The 18802-nt window shown below is 61.5% G+C and overlaps 2 protein-coding genes across 5 annotated transcripts; one reads left to right on the forward strand and one right to left on the reverse strand.

The window, feature by feature from the left end:
* Positions 1-1464: 1464 nt before the first annotated feature.
* On the forward strand, positions 1465-8209 carry GRN (granulin precursor). Of its 3 annotated transcripts, none has more exons than XM_082602988.1 (13): positions 1465-1544; positions 4176-4320; positions 4437-4562; positions 4680-4764; positions 5225-5337; positions 5434-5569; positions 5690-5784; positions 6012-6135; positions 6408-6505; positions 6597-6842; positions 7080-7313; positions 7415-7645; positions 7736-8209. In XM_082602988.1, exons 2-13 carry the CDS (start codon positions 4183-4185, stop codon positions 7871-7873), a joined length of 1764 nt encoding a protein of 587 aa, XP_082459114.1. In that variant the 5' UTR covers positions 1465-1544; positions 4176-4182; the 3' UTR covers positions 7874-8209. The 3 variants fall into 3 exon arrangements, with proteins under 3 accessions (XP_082459114.1, XP_082459113.1, XP_082459115.1); XM_082602987.1 differs by having other exon boundaries at positions 1471-1544; positions 4165-4320; XM_082602989.1 differs by lacking the exon at positions 7080-7313 and having other exon boundaries at positions 1471-1544; positions 4165-4320.
* A 502-nt stretch (positions 8210-8711) lies between these two features.
* Positions 8712-18268, reverse strand: FAM171A2 (family with sequence similarity 171 member A2). 2 transcript variants are annotated; one of them, XM_082603969.1, is made up of 8 exons: positions 18016-18268; positions 14454-14681; positions 14134-14226; positions 11646-11804; positions 11387-11566; positions 11170-11286; positions 10921-11047; positions 8712-10323 (listed from the first exon to the last, which is right to left on the reverse strand). In XM_082603969.1, exons 1-8 carry the CDS (start codon positions 18131-18133, stop codon positions 8847-8849), a joined length of 2499 nt encoding a protein of 832 aa, XP_082460095.1. In that variant the 5' UTR covers positions 18134-18268; the 3' UTR covers positions 8712-8846. The 2 variants fall into 2 exon arrangements, with proteins under 2 accessions (XP_082460095.1, XP_082460096.1); XM_082603970.1 differs by having other exon boundaries at positions 11646-11877; positions 18016-18134.
* Positions 18269-18802: the final 534 nt, after the last annotated feature.

Below are 18802 nucleotides of genomic sequence, written 5' to 3' on the forward strand. Positions count from 1 at the left end.
AAAATTTGCTAAAAAGCTATAGTAATTAAGACAGTGTGATACTGGCCTTAAGAATGGACACATATATCAGTGGAATAGAATTGGGAGTCCAGAGCCCAGTCCTCACATTTACAGTCAGTTGATTCTATCAAAATCTTCTCTACCCAGACTCCCACCACCCCAGCCTCACCCCCAGCTCAAGTTCTTTGCTTAACCTGCAGTGCTCCCCAGCCATTCGGCACAACCAAACGCTGTCCTTCCTCCAAGACCCGGCACCAGGCTTCCTCTGGGCCTCGCATCTCTCCTGGTGCATCTCCCATCACCCATCTCTGCCAGGGAAAGGCCCCTTGGCACTGAGCAGTCTAGCTCCTGCTGCTGGTGAATCTGTTCCGTGTGGTATATTCTCTCTCCTCACCAGCATGTCAATTCCTGAAAGGTAGGGCCGACCAAAACCAGGAAGCCACTTGTGCTATGCACGCACAGCCAGCCCAGCCTGGTGCCACACAGCCAGCAGCTTCCTCAAGTCCACTTCATTGAACCTGGCACTCAATCTCTGCCCAAGGCTGCCTTTCCCATCTGGTTTCCTAATGCTCTTCCCATTACCCCTATCTAGCCACTTCTCCAACCCCTCCCCACTTGCCAGTTAAAATCCTCCCAGACTCAGCTCAAAAAAATGCCCCCACGGGGCTTCCCTGGTGGCGCAGTGGCTGAGAGTCCGCCTGCCGATGCAGGAGACACGGATTCGTGCCCCGGTCCGGGAAGATCCCACATGCCGCGGAGCGGCTGGGCCCGTGAGCCATGGCCGCTGAGCCTGCGCGTCCGGAGCCTGTGCTCCGCAACGGCAGAGGCCACAACAGTGAGAGGCCCGCGTACCGCAAAAAAAAAAAAAAAAAAAGTGCCCCCAAGGTGGAATTAAACCTCTTTTTCCCTGCCTAGAGCCAACCTACTACGTCTTCCCTACACACACCTAGAGCACCTGGCCCCCGATTCTCCAACGCCCCCCCCTGCTGTGAGCCCCTTGAGGAAGGGGCCTGAGGGCTGTTTATCCTTGCCCTTGCTACTCCTTCACTCCTCTTTGGGGCCCGGCTGCCCAGCATTAAATCTGAGTTAGTTGACTAGAATAGAAACAGGATGCACAAATGTTCCAAATCCAAGAGACATCCTGTAAATGCTCTTGTACGCACCCTCTAAGGGACAGTTCTTGGCTCTCAATGTCCCCTGACAGGAGCTGGCCCATCTCGGGATGGGGCTACAGGAGACGGCGAGGCGAGCACCAGCAGGCAGGCTTAGCCGGCGACGGCATCACATGATTCCCTAATCACATGATCCCTAGAAATGGGGGGTTGGGGAGAGAGAGGAAGGGAGGGAGGAGAGTGAATTGAGTAGGAAAAGCAGCACAGCCTCCCAGGTTGGCCCCGCCTTTACGTCGACGAGTAGCCAATGGGAGAGCGACAGCCCGGACACCTGGCCAATGGAAACAGAGGTGGGTGGGACAACGCGCCGAGGGGGCGAAGTTGGTGAGCTTCCCGGTCGCTGCTCCCCAGGGATCGCCGACCCCGACGCAGGTAAGGAGGGTGGCTGCGTAGACTTCTCGCTTGCTCCTTCCCAGGGGCCCAGCCAGGGGGAGGTGGGGGCTTCAGGCTCCTCTGTAGTTTCATCAGGGAAACAAGAAAAGACTCCCTTAGAGAAACTCCGATGCACTGGAAGGGGTTTTATGGGTGGTGCGAGTAAGCAGTAACTGCAGTGACCCCCATTAGAAGGGGCTTTCTCCCTCTCCAGCACCCCTGGGGCCTGCAGCCCCTTCCCCCGAAGCAGAGACTACTCCGTTCTGGAGCCGACTCCGCCCCCGTCGGCAGGTGCTGGTGGGTAGTCCCCGCGGCGGCCGGGAGCCGGCGAGGCGCCCACTCATGGTCTCCGAGCTCGGAGGGCTGGGAACGGGGCTTGAGACCCTGGCCTCCTCAAAGACAGTAGGGACTTGGGAGTGGTGACTGAACCCCTGGGTTGTGTCTGGCTCTCTCTCACTTCCTCTCGCAGGGGGTGGGGGGTGGTGGTGGGACGAGCTAACTTCCGCCTCCCCGTGCCACTTTTTCCTGCTCTCTCGCTGCTGGGTTGGCTCGCCTTTTGGGAATCTCTCTCCTGGCACTCGGAGTTGGGGGCTGCCCCCTAGTGGAAGATGACGGAGCTGGGGGCTTGAAGAGGTTCCTTTCCCTCTCTGAGGTGGCAGTGTGGGGTGGGGAGAGAGGCCACCACTTGGAACCCTGCTGAGAGGACTTGGGTCCCCTCCTCCCCCATTCCTGGTCCTGAGTGTGTTTGTGCGCGTGCATGCACGTATATTCGGTAGAAGCATACACTCTACTCCTGAACCTTAGGATACACAGGAAGGAGAATATATGTAAATGAATCACTAGGGCGCTGAGTAGTCTGAGATGTGTGCAGACAGGCACTCCTTCTGGCCCGGGCAGTGGGACAAGCCTGTGGAGGGTTGAGGTTGGACTCCTAAGAAGCAGGTGCGGCCAGCTGTAGATGCCTTTCAGGGTGGGGGGCTGTGGGCATCGGTGTAGAGGGTGAAAGGGGCCGCAGTCCGGGGTCCAGTTTTCTTCAGCCTTACCTGGCCAGGAGATGGCCTGCTGGGGATGGTCTTTGAGCTGGAGAGGGGGTGCGGAGGAAAACCAGGTGAGGGAGAGAGGATGTGAGTGACTGGGTGTGTGCGATTCCCTGCCATACAAAGTGTGCAGTGTCCACACACAGACTAATGGGGAACTGAGGCCCAAAGACAGGGAGCAACTTTGGGGGCTCTCATAGTCAACGGTGGCAGTTCTAGGACTAGGACCCATGTGCAGTATCCAGGCAGCCCCGTACTCTGTGTTTCTGTCCTGGCCTGTTCCACCTGTCCAGGAAGCACTTCTGTCCCTCTTCTCAGCTTGGAGCCCAGGCCTCTATCCTCCTGGGGTTTGGGGTCCCATTCCCAGGCACTATCCATGGTCCACTTGTGAAATGAACCCAGGTCCAGTATAGTCTGGAGCCATCAAAGCCTGTCATCTCTATGTCTTGATATATGACGGGGGGGGGTTTACTTCACATCTCTGAGCCTCAGTTTCCTCCTTTGAAAAGTAAAGGTAATAATTTCTACTTTGGACAGTTGTTGCAAAGAAGAAAGAAAATAATGTAGAGTGTTGTCACTGGCTCCTAAGAGGCTCAACAAACATGACTGTTTTGGCCCCTCTAGGTAGAGGCCACCCCATTGAGCTAGCAGGGCTGGCTGAGCTTGGGGGAAGAGTTGTTTAGGAAGTGAAAGGCTGCTCCCTTCCAGAGACCAAGGCTTACTTCCCTCTGATGATGCAGATCTGCAGCCCGGTGGGCACACTTGGTCTCCCCACATGCAGCTGGGTTTCGGCTCCAGGGCAGGGAGAGGTGGGGGGAAGGGAGGGGGGTATGTTTGGGGATTCTGAAAGGGCCTGGTGGTATTGGGGGGCCCTTAGAACACAGGTGTCCCAAAGGTTGACTCAGCCTGTGTATCCCCTTCCTTGGGTGGGGAGGCGACAGTCAGTGGGCAGGTGGTGGCTGGCCTCTGGGGAAGGCAGCCCAGACTCCACCTCGCACCGTACTTCCTTTTTCACAACTTTCTCAACCCCGTGGTTGCCAAAGTCATCAAGTGTCCTCCCTTCCCCTTCCCCCACCAACAGGCCTTAGCAGGGTGCAGGTGTGAGCACAGCATCGGGCATCTAGAGGGGCTGGCTTGGGAAGTGGAACCCTGGCTTTTCTTCAAGGGGAGACTCCCTCCTTGCACCCCATCCCTGTCCTCTCATGGCTACTGATGCCTTCCCCACCCCTCGGAGGTGGTCCTCGTCCCCACAGATCAGACCCACAAATCTTCCTGACTCTCACATACCCATGTCTCTACACACTCAGCCACAGAGACTCAGGTGTTAGGCCACATGTGGGGACACAGATTCACACATGTGCTCATGCCAGCATTCATGCTCATGGGTGTACACACGCTGGTGCATGTGTGACACCCACACAGGACACACGTAGGAAACTGAATCTCAGGCCCCGCATCCTTCTTTCTGTCTGGACAGGGTGTGGCTGGGGAGGCTCAGCTAGGCCTGGGCCTGGGGCGGGGGGAGTGACTGGGCCCAGAATCGAGGGTAGCCTGGGCTTCAGCTGGTTGCCAAATGCCTCTAGGGATTTTGCAGGTGGACCATGTGGACCCTGGTGAGCTGGGTGGCCTTAGTGACAGGGCTGGTGGCTGGAACACAGTGCCCAGATGGTCAGCTCTGCCCTGTGGCCTGCTGCCTGGACCTGAGAGGAGCTACCTACAGCTGCTGCAATCCCGTTCTGGTGAGTGCCCTTCGGCCCAGGCAAGAGCTAGGAGCCTGGGATTTCCCATCTTGGATTGGCCAGAGGAGGGGGCCGGGCTCGGGTCCTTCGGTTTATCCCCTCCTCTCGCTTCCCAGGACAAGTGGCCCACGGCGCTGAGCCGGCATCTGGGCACACCGTGCCAGACCGACGCCCATTGCTCTCCTGGCTACTCCTGCATCCTCACTATCTCGGGGACCTCCAGCTGCTGCCCGTTCCCAGAGGTGAGGGTGCCATTAGGTCGATGGAGGGCTCGGGTCTGCGTTTACACTTTTCCTGCACTCTCTTCCCACCCTCAGGGAAATGGGCCTAGCCAACGAAGGCGTCTCTGTGTCCCACAGGCCGTGTCATGCGGGGATGGCCACCACTGCTGCCCCCAGGGCTTCCACTGCAGTGCTGACGGGCGGTCCTGCTTCCAGAGATCAGGTGAGCCACATGGGCAGCGCATAGAGCCTGGAGCACCCAGGAGTGCAGCCAGCTGGGTGACCTTGATTCCTGCCCTCGTGTCCTCATTCATGTGACATCTGTACTAAGCAGCCCCACTGCTCTGGAGGGACGGGCAGCACTGGGGCGAGGAGGGGTCAGGAGACAATGTAAGACTCCAGGCCCAGGGCCAAGCATTGTGTGGATGGGGAGAGGCCAAGCTGGCCTGGTTTAATGCCTACCCAGTCAGTGGATGCCTCTGCCCTGTGCCGTATTATTGCTGGGGCAAGGGCTGGCTTGGGCGAGAGTGGGTTAGGAAAGCCTGGGGGAGCCCTGAGCCCTAGTGCCAGCCCCCGAATCCTCCTGTAGCTGGGCCTGCAGGCCCTGGTGCCAGCAGCTCCTTGAGGGGTGGGGGGAATGACCTTCACTGACGGGGTGGAATCCTGGGTCATCCCGTCCACAGATATCGAGCCCTTGGGTGCCGTGCAGTGCCCCGACAGACAGTTCGAATGCCCTGACTCCTCCACCTGCTGCAGTATGCCTGATGGCTCGTGGGGGTGCTGCCCCCTGCCCCAGGTACAAGCTTGGGAAGATGGGGGGAGGGAGGAGGGCAGTGGGGGCAGAGGAAGGGCTGGAGGGAGCACAGACATAGTCAGGGCCACCCCTTCTCAGGCTGCTTGCTGTGAAGACAAGGTGCACTGCTGCCCTCAGGGCACCTCCTGTGACCTGGCTCGTGGCCTCTGCCTCACGGCCACAGGCACCCACCCCCTGGCAGAGAAGATCCCTGCCCCAAAGGCTAAAAGGCCAGGTAAGGAGGTGGGAGAGTGTCGGGGTGTGAGCTGGGAGTGAGGAGAGGCCTCATCTAGCTCCTGGCTGGGAGACATTCCCCTCCACCCTGGCTGCCCGTCACCCTTCTCTCTCCTTCCAGTGGTCTTGTGCCCGGATGCACAGTCCCAGTGCCCTGGTGGTTCTACCTGCTGCAAGCTGCCCAGTGGAAAGTATGGCTGCTGCCCGATGCCCAGTGTGAGTGAGGGGCTGTGCGTCCACAGCCATCTGGCCTGGACACCTACCTGCCGGGCAGGGACTCCAAGGGGTGGGGCTGGCTGGCTGGTGGCTGGCCGGGAGCCTGGCTGCTCAGGACTCATGCCACCCCCTAGTGGGGGATTGGGGCAGTGCCAGCTGTCGGCCTGGCTGCTCCCTGAGCTCTTAGGGAGACTGGAAATCCCAAAGACCACTTCGCCCTCACCCAGGCCATCTGCTGCTCCGACCACCTGCACTGCTGCCCCCAGGACACTGAGTGTGACCTGATCCAGAGGAAGTGCCTCTCCAAGGAGAATGCGACGGACCTGCTCATCAAGCTGCCTGCACACACAGGTACTGGGGGAGGCCACAGACGCCGCCATTCCACCTGCACCACGAGGAGTGAGCAGAAATGGGGCTGGGGACTGATGCCCGCACGAGGGGCCAGGGCAGGGACAGCCCCCTTTCGTCCACACTGGGCCTCGCCTTAGGATCACTGCCAGGGGTGGCCTGAGCGGTACCCTCCATCCTCCACATCTGGTTCTAGCTGTGGAACTGACAAAGGGAGGGCCCCCCCGAGGGTTCCCAGCGCCACTGCTGACCCATGCTCCTTGCCTGCCTCACAGTGCGGGAGGTGAAGTGTGACATGGAGGTGAGCTGCCCCGACGACTACACCTGCTGCCGCCTGCTGTCTGGGGCCTGGGGCTGCTGCCCTTTTGCCCAGGTACCGAGGAGCGGTGAGTGGCCTGGGCTGAGCAGAGGGTGGCAGCCAGCTAGGCCCCCCAGGCCCACCGTCCCCTCTCCCTCCACCCTAGGCTGTGTGCTGTGAGGACCACGTGCACTGCTGCCCGGCCGGGTTCAGGTGCGACACAGAGAAGGGTACCTGTGAACAGGGGGCCCGCCGGGTGCCCTGGATGAGGAAGGCCCCAGCCCACGCCAGCCTGCCGGACCCCCGAGCCATGGAGAATGATGTCCCCTGTGATAACGTCACCAGCTGTCCCTCCTTCAATACCTGCTGTCGACTCACGTCTGGGGAGTGGGGCTGCTGTCCTGTCCCAGAGGTGCATGGAGAGGGGGAGAGTATGGGGGGAGGGACGGTGACTTGGCCTGAGCACGTGGCCAGGCTCCTGTTGCCTTGCTCTTCTGCCCTCTGCCCGGCCCACGGGTGGCGCCAGCTCAGTCAGAGTCACTCCCAGCTGGAGGAGCTGTGAGCAGGAGAGGCGGAGTGGAGGCAGCGGGGGCTCAGCGCTCCGTCCCGTAGTAGCTTCCTAGACCACCCTTTTCGGCCACCTCCCCAGGCTGTCTGCTGCTCAGACCACCAGCACTGCTGCCCCCAGGGCTACACGTGTGTGGCCGGGGGACACTGTAAGAGGGGGAACAAGGTGGTGACCGGACTGGACAAGTTGCCTGCCCGCCAGGCTTCCCTGTCCCACTCCAGAGACGTGGGCTGTGACCAGCACACCAGCTGCCCGGTGGGGCAGACCTGCTGCCCGAGCCTGAGCGGGGGCTGGGCCTGCTGCCAGTTGCCACACGTGAGTGCCCACCTGCCTGCTTCCGGACAGGACAGGGGAGTCCAGTCCCGGGTGGGGGGACGTTAGGTGGTCGAGAGTGTAATGCCCCTTTGTCCCCCCAGGCCGTGTGCTGTGAGGACCGCCAGCACTGCTGCCCAGCTGGGTACACCTGCAACGTGAAGGCCCGATCCTGCGAGAAGGAGGTGGACTCTGCCCGCCCTGCTGCCCACCTGGACCGCGGCCGGCACGTGGGTGTGGGGAACGTGGACTGTGGAGAGGGGCACTTCTGCCACGATAACCAAACCTGCTGCCGAGACAGCCGAGGGGGCTGGGCCTGCTGTCCTTACCGCCAGGTCAGTGCCACCCCCGCCCTGGGGCCGGGTGTGGGCCTGGGCCGGGTCCTGCCACGCGCAACTCTCGCCCCCCCCACTCCCACCATCCAGGGCACGTGTTGTGCGGACAGGCGTCACTGCTGTCCCTCTGGCTTCCGCTGTGGGACCAAGGGCACCAAGTGTTTGCTCCGGGAAGCCCTGCGCTGGGACGCTCCTCAGAGGGACCTGGCCCCGAGGCAGCTGCTGTGAGGAGGGGCTGAGGACTGAAGACACTCCGCGGCCTTCGGGGCCCTGCTCAGAGGGTGCCCACTGCTCAGGCCTCCCCAGCACCTCTCCACCGCCACAGTCTCCCAGACCCCCATTTCTGAGTACCCCTGTCACCCTGGGAGGCGGGGCCTCAGCCTAAGGCCCTCCCTATCCCAACGAGGGCTGTGGCAAAAGCCACGTTTCCAGCTGCCATCCCCTCCCCCCATTTCCGTGGACCCTGTAGACAGGTGCTGTTCCCTATCCACAGGTGTGCATGTATGTGTGTGTGTGTGTGTGTGTGCGCGCGCGTGCTGCAGTAAAGTTTGTACACTTTCTTAACTGTCTGATTTGGCCACCCTGCCTGCCCTCCCCAGGGGGCCCCTTGAGCCAGGGCCCCCATCCAGTGACCACATTCCCCCCACCTCACAGAAAGACACACAGAAGTTTATCTCACCAGTTTTATATTTGCTGTTGTCTACAGCGATCCCATCACATTATCCCCTAGTCCCCAGAGCTGCCCCAGCCTCCAGCCCTGTGACATCGTAGCCCAGAGGTGGGCTAGTCGGCAAGCAGCACCCCCTCCCCTCCCAGGGGTCCACTAGAACACCCCTCCCTTCCCAGCCCTCACACTAGCAGCTGAGGCCCAGGTGCCCCTCCTGCTTTCCCACGATAGAGCTTTCTATGTACAGCCACGTTTATACAGGCACTGCTTCCCCCCCACCCAGCCCTCCTCCCCAGCACCTCCCGTCGGGGGTCTGGACCCCTCCCACCTTCTTCTCGGAGGCAGACACGGGCCCCTCCCGAGACATTACCCAGCACATACCACCGGACAGCTCCGCAGGCCCCCGGGCATCTTTCCAGGCCGGGGCTGGGGGCTAAGGGCGAGGGCCCCCGCGGCCCCCCGGAGCACGCACCCTGGGGGCGGGCCCGGGCGGAGGGAGCGGGGGCCGGCCCGGAGGCGGCGCCAGGCCGGGTGCTACTTGACGTTGAACACCATGAGGGGCCGCTCCTCCCGCCGCTGCCACGGGCTCTTCTTGTCGCCCGCCTCGTCGCCCACTTCCGCCCCCAGCTCGTCCTCCGGGCTGGTGAGCGAGTCGCGCCGCAACTCGCTGGCGCTGCTGCGGGAACTGTCCCCGCGGCTGCGGCCCCGCCCCCGGGGTACCGTGGCCGCCCGGCCCTCGGGCGCTGCCACCTCGTCCAGCAGCGGTGTCAGCGAGTTGTCCTCCGGGGAGCAGAGGCCCGTGCGGCTCTCGCTGCTGCTTGGCTCCGTGTCCTCGCTGAGCGCCAGGCGCGGGGTCGCGGGCGGCGGCGGCGGCGGCGGCGGCGGGGCGGCGGCGGCAGGGGTGCGCTCCCGCTCCTCCCGCAGGGGCCGCCGCCGCGGCGGCCGCGCCTCGTGCACGTCGACGCCCGAGTCCAGGCTGGCATCGGTGCTGCGGCCGCCGCCGCCCGCCTGCAGGTCGATGTAGGAGTGGCGCACTTGCGAGTTGGAGCGCCCGTCGAGGGACACGAACCAGGCGCGCGGGTGAGGCTTCACGCCCAGTTCGAGCAGCTTCTTCTCGGTCAGCGCCTGCAGCTCCCCGTTGAGCTGCGCCATGGTCGACTCGTTGAACAGCACCGGGATGGTGACCGAGCCGCTGACCGGTGCCGAGCGCCCACTCCCCCAGCCCTCGCCGCCACCACCCCCGCCGCCCTCGCCCCCCGCGCCCGAGTGGCCCGGCATCAGCGGGCGCTGGGGGTCGGGCTGGGGAAAAGGGCGCGCCGGGCCGGGGGCCGCGCCCTCGGGCGGGGCCGGCTCGTCGCCCGCCCCCGTTGCGCCCGCCTCGCCGCCGAGGCGCACGTAGTGCGCGGGGATCACCAGGGTGGGCATGACATTGCGGTAGACGCTGTCCTTAAGGTGGTCGATGGAGCCGCAGAAAATGAGCTGCCCCGCCTGGCTGAGCGACGGCGGCCGCGCCAGCTGGTCCACCGACTGAGACAGCAGGAAGTCGGGGGTCTTGCTCTCGGCCGCCCCCTTGTGGCCCAGGTAGTGCTCGAAGGGCGGTGGCGGCGAGGGCGGCTCCTGCAGGAAGGCCGCGGTCCCCGGGGGCCCCCGCCGGTACTCCTCCAGGCCTGGCTCCAGCCCGCCGGGACCCTCGACGGAGCGGGCGCCCTTGAGACCGGCGCCCTCGCCTCCGCGGGCACCCGCAGGCTCGGCGGCTGGGCGGCCGGCGGAGCGCGGCTTGGCACGGAAGAAGTCGTCCCGGGAGGCGGCCAAGTCACGGGAGCTGGAGAAGGCCGAGTGGAGGGGGCCCGGAGGCGGAGCCTCGGGGTCCCCCGACGGGGCTGGCTCCAGGGGCCCCCCACAGATGAGGTGCAGCTGGGACATAGAGGTGGCCTGGTCTCGTTTGTTACCGTCAGAGGGCCCGGAGAGCTGCAGCTTGCGGTGCTGCTGCCTTGGCTTCAGGCAGCGCCTCCTGGAGACGGGACAGAGCGGGGCCGTCAGGAAAGGGTGGAGGCCAGAGCAGCTCCCTACACCGCAGGTGGAAGATGGGGGATGGATCTAGTTGGAGGGGTGGGGACAGTGCCTGGGACTCAAGAGAGAGGTTGGGGAGCCCAGATGGGTCCTGGGAGAGGTGTGCGGAAAGAGCTTGAGAGTCTGTTGGGGGAGCAGCCAGCAGCTGTGCCCATTTGGGCCTCCCTCGGCATAAACTGCACTCCTTGGGACGTAGCAGGTGCAGTGAGAGCCGGGGAGAAGCACCTAAGCCAACCAGGGGCATGTGTGGCCTGAGGACCCCTGAAAGTGAGGGCTGGCTGGTAGAAGCAGCTGCAGAGTGTCCCTGGAGGGGCCTGGCCCGCAGCTCCTGCCTCCTCTCCCCCCAAGTCTTTGGTCTCTGCATGTACGCATGCAGTGCTTTCCTGTCAGGCCTTGAGGATCTAAGGTGTGTTTTATGCACCGTTGGGGCCTCAAGCACCCAGCACAAGACCAGGCATGGAGCTGGCCTCAGTCAGTGCCTGGGATGAGAGGAGGCTGGGGGATTGGGAAGCAGTCGGAGGGGATGCGGGGCACTCACCGGCAGTAGTAGATGAGCAGACACAGCAGAATGAGCACCAGCAAGGCCAGGGCTGCCAGGATGGTGAGCAGGAAGATGGTGTGGTAGGTGCCGATGTCCTGGATGCCCGACGTGATGGTGACCAGCCCTGTGCGGGGCAAGAGCTTAGCATTCCCAGGTGTGGATGTCCCTCCTGCCGTTCAGAAGGAGTCCACTCTCCCAGCCTCCCCTTCTACCACCCCCCGCCCCTGCTGTCCCCCCGACTCTCACCGGCCGTGGGGGAGGCCATGGCAGCCGCCCAGTACCCCAGCTGAGGGGAGATGAAGGTCCAGTAGAGCTGCCGGCCTTCCTTCCGGATCACACCAGTGCCATTGCGTACCCACAGCCCTGGGAGAGGTGAGGGTTTCATCAAACTCAGTGTCCCCCCAACTTAAGTCCCACTTCCTTTCCCCAAACTCTAGCACCTGCACCTCCTTGAGGCACTCACCACTCTTGGGGTCGAACCTCCAGGCTGGAATGCTGGTGCCCACGGTGAGGGCACGAGGCTCCGAGGGCACAGGCAGGGACAGGTGAATGGGGCCTGAGAGCGGCACCTCTGTCCCATTACCTGCCAGCAGGTGCACGCTCACAGCAGCCACGGGCATCAGCTCCAGCCAGGAGCCATTGCCTGCAGGAAGGGGACACAAGGGATGAGGCCTAAATCCTGGTGGGGGGAACATCCCTTCCATGGCTGGCACCCAGCATACCTGAGCTGGAGGCCTCCGTGCCCAGGAAGGCAGGGAAAGCCCACATTTCATGCTGGGTGCTGGCAGGTGTGAGCGAGGCCCAGAGCTGGCTGTAGGTAGAGCTGACAGGTAGGCGGGCAGCCCGGCGCTGGAACTGCACCCAGGGCTGGGAGCGGGCACCTGGATAGAAAGAGGGGCTGCAGTGGCCTGGCCAGGGACAAGGTCCCCAGGGACCAGAGCAGAAAGCAAGTGTCTAAAGAGAAGGGGAGCCAATGGGTTAGGACACTTGGGAAGGCCAGGAAGGGTGGTGACTTGGGGAGAGCACGGGGCAGGCTTAGAATGATAACCTAGAAGGGACGTGGACCTGTCATCCTCTGGTCCTGGCTGTGTGACCCCCGAGCAAGTTACCTGCTCTCTCGGAAACACTCTTTCCATGTTAATTTATAAAATGACGAGGTTCAGGTCCTCAAACAATTATTATTGCCTACTGTGTGGCAGGCACCGTGTGAGGTGCTGAGAATACAAAGAGGAATAAGACGCAATTTACAATTCCCTGCCTTCAAGTTCACAGTCTAGTGCGTCGCTGTTCATTACAGTACCCATTAGAACTTCCTGCTATGGATGGAAATGTTCTGTGTCCTGCTGCCTGTAACAGTACCCACGAGACACACAGGGCTGTTAAGCACTTGACACGTAGCTAGTGTGACGGGGGAACTGCATTTATTTTTAATTCTAAAAAGTTTAATGAATTTTTAATTTATTCAAATGCAAATAGCCACATGTGGCTACTGCATTTGACAACTTAGGGTGTGTGTGTGTGTGTGTGTGTGTGTGTGTGTGTCTGTCTGTCTGTCTGTCTGTCTGTCTGGCTTGGAGCAGACGGGATGTATAAACAGTATTCCAATATAATCTGGTAATAGCTAACATTTATTAAGCTTTAAGATATGCTGGCACTGTTCTAAGCAGGTTACTTATATTAACCCCTGAAATTAGCACAACAGCCCCTGAGGTAGGTGCCTTTATGATTAGCCCCATTTTATAGATGCAGAAATGGAGGCGGGAGAAGTTCAGTAACTTGCCCAAGGTCACTGGAGCCTGATTGAAGCCCAGGCAGTCTGGTGCCAGGGCCCCTCCTCTCACCCATCCTGCCTCGCTGGTAAAATAGCATGGTGCAAGAGGAGCTTGGCCTGCAGTGTGAGCTCGGGAACGCCCTGTGGAGCCCTGCAGTGTGAGTAAGACTCAGCCAGGAAAGAAAGCGGAAAGGGACTTCCAGGAGGACTGACAGGAGAAAGGCCCAGGGGCATGAGGCAGCTTGCTGGTCGGGGCACTGCAGGTGACTGCGCCAGGCCCTGGAGGGCGCTGCCAGCTTTGTGAAAGAGTCTAGGCTTTCTACCAAAAGCAGTGGGAGCCGTGGGAGGGTTTAAGCTCGGGTTCGTTTGGCATTTTAGAAACCTCCAAAGACATCTTAGAAGCCTCTGGTTCAGGATCAGAGAGAGGGAGAAGAGGAAACCAGAAAAGTAACTGGGGACAAGGGCTCAAGATAAGAATATAAATTGGGGAGGGGAGGCTCTCCTTCCAGAACCCACAGTGGCTCCCTAGTACTAGCCAGATGGAACTTACCCTCTGCCTGGCTTCGTCAACCAGTCGACACCACGCCCCCATCCTGCGTAGCCAGTCCAGAGCATCCCCTGCGCCCTCACGGTCCCCTTCTGCCCCTGCATCCTGATTCCTCTCCAGCGAAAGTGCCTTTGCTCCCCCTTCAACTCCCGAACCCCCGCGTCCCACAGCTCCCTTCGCCAAATCCTCTCACCCTGCTATTCTCCCACGTGAGGGTCCTCTCGGTATTGAAAGCAGCTGCCCTCCGCTCCCCTGCCCTGCCTGATCTGTAATTATCTCAGCGTTTGCAATGCTCTGCCTGTCAGGGAACCCCACCAGGTGGGGAGCCGCCCTGCTCTTCCTTACCATTATTCCCCAGAACCCGAGACAATGCCTCGCACAGCACGGGTGCTGCAGGAAGTATTGGTTGGGTGAGACCAAAAGCCTGGTGGGTGGACAAGGGCCACGGTGGGATTGCTCCAGTCCTTGCACTTGATAGGTGTTCTATGCCTGTGGAATGACCCTGGCTTCTGATATAGCCAGGCACCCAGTAGGTGCACAAGAAATACGTGCGGATCCACTGAAGATAAGGTGGCAGGAAATGGGAATTCTAATAGTAGGAGTAGAGGGAGAATAGAAACCACGAGAAGCCCCAGTAACAAAATAAACAGCCTTCTGTGAAGTTTTTCACATGCTTGACGATATTTAATCCTTACCTAAATTTGACAATGTAGACACTATCAGTTGTTCACATCTTACAGACGAACAAACTAAGGCTCAGAGAGGTTAAGTGATTTGCCCAAGGGCACCCAGCTAACATGTGGCAGGCGAAGTTCTCTATACCCAGTCAGGGAGAGGGAAGAGGAGCTGGTGTGGGCGGAGGGGTGGGGGAGTGGAGAGCGGGGAGTCTTACCAGGAGAGCCCAAGAGGATGTGCACCAGGTCCTCATAGAGGATGAGGGTGGCCGGCCGCTCAGGCAGCAGGTAGAGGCTGACTGACGCGTACACTGCAGGAGGGATGGTCTGTCAGCTCCAGAGCAAGCCCCCCCTCCCCTAGGCTGGCACTCCCACTGTCTGAATCCCAGTGGCTTCACCCTCCCTTAGCCCCCTGTGCATACCCCAGCCCAGGCAGCAGCTGCTGGAAAGCCTGCCCTCTCCGCCCCCAAGGACTATTTTGGGAAGGGGCTGATGGGGTCAGCTGCTCCCCACCCCCTCCAGCTGCCCCTGCACTCACAGGGCAGCTTGTCAACACGCCAGGGCACAGAGTTGGTGAGGAAGCCAGTGCGGGCAGCAGTGACCAGCACCCAGGTGCCCAAGCGGTAGCTGAGGGGCAGTGTGGCCACGCCCTCCGAGTCCGTGGTGCTGGCGGCCAGCAGCATCCGGTTCCCAAATACATCCACTGAGGCCCGGGCCAAGGGCACAAGCTCCCCGCTCACGTACACCTGCACCTTGATCAGAATCTCTGTGGGCAAGATGGGGTGAGGGGAGTGAGGAGGAGGGAGGAGGCATGAGAGAACTGGGGGGAGCCTCGAGATCAGAGGAGGGGGCTGTGGGTTGGGTGTGGCTTTGGGGTCCAGGCTAGACAAGGTATTATAAGAGCCAGCATTTATAGAGCCCTCATTTAAACCTCACATCAGCCTGTGAGGTAGGTGGTACTATTAGCATATTTCATCAAGCCTGACACATGCACATTTTGACATGTTAACACTTCTGGACTCAGGCTACACCTATGATCGATATGTCATAATCATAATCGGCAGCATTTTTTTCCTCTTTTACTGGCACATGAAATAAATAATGGTGTATCTTACAGTCAGTGATGTATTAGACTCGATGTCTTAGACCATTTTATAGATATGGAAACTGAGGCTCAAAGAGTTTAGATACTTGTACTACAGTAACGTGGGAGATCTGGGATCCAAACCTGGGAGTCTGTCTCTAGACCCAAATTCTTAACCACTGGACCCTATGGGGCTGGTGTCAGGGAGAGGAGAGGGAAGGAGGGCTGAGAAAGGATGAATAACCGGAGAACCAGGGATCTGCAAGTGGAGAGGAGAGCGGTCAAGTTTCAGCCATTTGGAAGGGAGGAAGGGGGGTTGGGTCAGAGTTTGGGTTCTCAAGAAAAAACTGAGAAGGGGACACCAGCAGGTTGGCCATTCCCATCATTCATCCTGTGCCCAGAATCCTTTGCACACACCTGTTTCCCTTCAGATTTAGGGACTCACACAACCCCTAAGGCCAAACAAGTACCTCCTGACCCCTCCCCCTCACATGGACTGCCAGCCCCCTCCCAGCTGGTCAGCTACAGTCAGTCACCATGGCAACGCCCTCATTCCTCCCAGGAGATGGGCAAGGAGCTGGGGCCCTGGCAAGGGGAAGGAGATCTGGGGGGGCCGACCCAGGCCCAAGGGTAACCAGTGTGGAGGAGGCTGGGAAGGGAAGTCCAAGTCTTTCTTTCCAGCCACCCCTACCCCTGGCCTCAAGATGGTCTGGCCAGGCTGGCCTGCAGGTGTCCTGAGTGCAGACGGGATGACAGGGCAGGGACCAGCCTTGAGTTGTTCTCATGGATTCTGCAGGCAGCCTCTCTGATCCACAGCACCACCTACCTCTTCCCACTCAGCACAGCCCCTCCTCAAGAACGTGACTCACCCCTACCTTGCTGCCAATAATGGGAGTGGGTGTCATGCCTGGAAAGGTACAGAGGCCTCAGTGTGGGGCCCAGGAGGGAGGTGGGGAGTGGGCTGGGTGCTAGACACAAACCTAGGAGAGGCCAGGTACAGAAGGAAGACCCCGGAGCCGAGGGCAGCAGGGCATGTGGAGGTCACGGGGCCTCACGGGTGGAGCCTGACATTCAACAGCGACAGGTGTCTTGTCTCAGGCTTTCAACCAACCCCAGGGCCAACACCACGCCTGCCCTTGGCATCCCATCCAGCTGTTCGCCTGAGCCCACCTCCCTCTCGCTTCCCAGGCCAGAGCCCAACTCGGCGGGTGGCTGCACACACTCGAACCTTTCCTGCTTTCTGGTTCTCCGGGGAACTGGTAGCCTCCCCGCACCGCTCCCCCCTCTCCCGGCCACCCAGCAGGAATTTTGAGAAGCTAGAGGGGCCTGCCGACTCCCCACTCCTACCCCAGGCTAGGAGCAGCTGGATAGAGCAGCTGGGAAGGGGGGACCCAGGAGTCTGGAATATGGTCATTTGAAGGAATGCCTTGGGTTCAAGGGCCAGAGCATTAGAAAAGGGGAGGGGGCTTAGGGAATAACACAGGGGTGGGCAGGTAAGGCCTGAGGAGGCATCAGTGCCAAGCTGGGGAGGGGGTGGGCAGGTGCCCTTCTCCCTTCCCCTCAACTTGGGCCCCCAGCTAGTGGCCTGGGAGAACCCCCTCTCCTGGCTCTATTCCAGCCAATTCCCTGGGCCACCTCCCCTGAGGCGCAGGTCTTGAGGGAGAGGTTTCCTGAGAAAACAGGGCCCCTTCCTACCCAGCAAAGCCTCCTCTCCTGCAGAGAGCAGGGAAGACTGAAGCTGAGGAGATCCTTCCCCATCCTCAAAGCCTGACATTCCATACAGGATCCGCCCGTCCAGGCTTCAGCCCTGCCCCATTCCAGGAGGAAATCCGACCCCCTCCCTTCATCCGGACCCCACTTCCCTCATCCAACCCCCCCCCCCCCGCTTTTCCTGTCAGCTCCTTGGTGGAAAGGCGAAGAGTGGAGAGCACCATTTCAGGCAGGGATGGGGCTAAGAGGCAGGAGTGGGGAGAACAGTGGCTGGGGTGCGTGGCCAGGGGCTGGGAGGCGGGCGCGGGCTGGAGTGGGTGGAGGCCCCGGAGAACCCAGGCGTCGGCAGGGAGTCACGGTCCGGCTCTCCCACCTCTCCCGCTGCAGGAGCCCGCCCCGCTCCCACCTCACACACCCACCTGGGCCCGTGAGGCGCTGGGAGGGTCTCCTCCACTGCGATGGAGAGGTGAGATGAGGAGGGGGTGACCTGGGGGGGGGGCTGCGGACAGGAGTGGCTGGAGGCCTGCTGGGCGGGGACCCAGGCACCTGCCCTCCCAGCCGGCACTGTCCACGGCCAGATAGCCAGCTCAGCATGGCTCCGCCACCACAGCCCTGCCATGCGCCTTGAGCTGGGAATCACAACGTACCTCTTTTTCCAGACAGCCCCCCAACTGCAGCCCCTCCTCCATCATGGGCCCATCAGCGTTTCTTTGGTGCACCCCAAATTCTGAACCTGGGGGGCCGTCTGGGGGCTGTCAGACTCCGGGGCGAAGAACCCCATTCGAGCAGCCAATCCGCCCACCGCCTCACCCACTCCCCCTCTCCCCTCCCCCCTTCAAACCTAGCTCTAGGCGCCCAGCCCCCGTCCGGGCCCAGGGTGGCAGCCGCTGCCTGGGCTCCCACCCAGCCGGGTCGGGAGCGAGGAACCCGCTGGGGGCTGCAGAGCGGGCGGCCGCCCCAGCCCGCCCCTGGGCGGGTGTCTTCGATAGACAATGGCTCAGGCAGCAGCGCCTCGAGGACCAGGAGGGAGAAAAACAAGGCGGGAGGGGGCGACGGCGCGGAGCCTGGGGACCCCCGCCCTCCCCATTGTGTCTCCCCGAGACCCCCGCCCGGCGGTCTCCCTCTCCCTCCCTGCTCTCCCCCGTAAGCTAGGACCCCAGGTCGCCTAGCTACCCCCACCCAAATCCAGGGAATAGAACACCCCCCAATTCACGAGCGCCGCGAAGAGGGGGCTGGCGGGCGGGGGCCCGATCGCGGGGGTGGGGGCAGAGGCCCGCGATCACTGCCCCTCCCGGCCGACACTCACCCTGCGGGCTGGGGGACTCCGGCGGCGACTTGCCGGGAGCCCGGGAGGCGCCGCCTAGCAGCAGCCCCAGCAGCGGCAGCAGCCGCGCGAGGACGCTGGGGCCACTCGGCGGCGGCATCGCGGGGCTCGGCCCGGCCCTAACGGCCCATGGCTCCCGCCCGGCCCCGCTCGGCCGGCCCCGCTCAGCCCCAGCTCTGCGCCGCGCCGCGCCGTTCGGGCTCCCGCTCGGGCTCCAGCTCGGGCTCCAGCTCTGGCTGCGGCGGCCGCTCAGTGCGATTGTCTCCTCCAGGAGCCGCCGCCAGCGCCCCCTGCAGGCGGCGCCCCACCACGCGGGACTCCGGGCACCGCCCCCTCGCTGTCCACAGCCCGCCACGAAGCCCACCGCCGCGCGCCCAGACCCCCAACGGCTAGGGAATGTAGCGAATAGGGTCCAATCACAGGGGCTCTCAGAGTTCCTGAGCCCCGGAAATCTGTTGCAGAATTTTGAGAGGGAGAATGACTGTTGCTTACAACACAAAGAGTTGGTCATACGTGTCTCCCCAAACTGTAAGAACTGCCCAGTTCTCTCCGCACAAACACCTGCTCAATGTTGGGGAGGTAGGGCGCAGCCCCCTTGGGAATCACCCAGTCTGGGTTCTCGTCTAGCTTCTGCCTCTTCTTGAGCCATAAGCTAGTTACTTAACTTTCTGCTCCACAGCTCCACAGCCTTCCTTTAAAATGAGAGTTGTAATAATCTCTACCTCGTGGGGTTATTGTACCAGTTAAAAGAGATAATGACGTAAAGGGT

This window comes from Mesoplodon mirus (assembly GCF_964341445.2).
Source record: "Mesoplodon mirus genome assembly, chromosome: 18".
Taxonomy (NCBI): Eukaryota; Metazoa; Chordata; class Mammalia; order Artiodactyla; family Ziphiidae; genus Mesoplodon; species Mesoplodon mirus.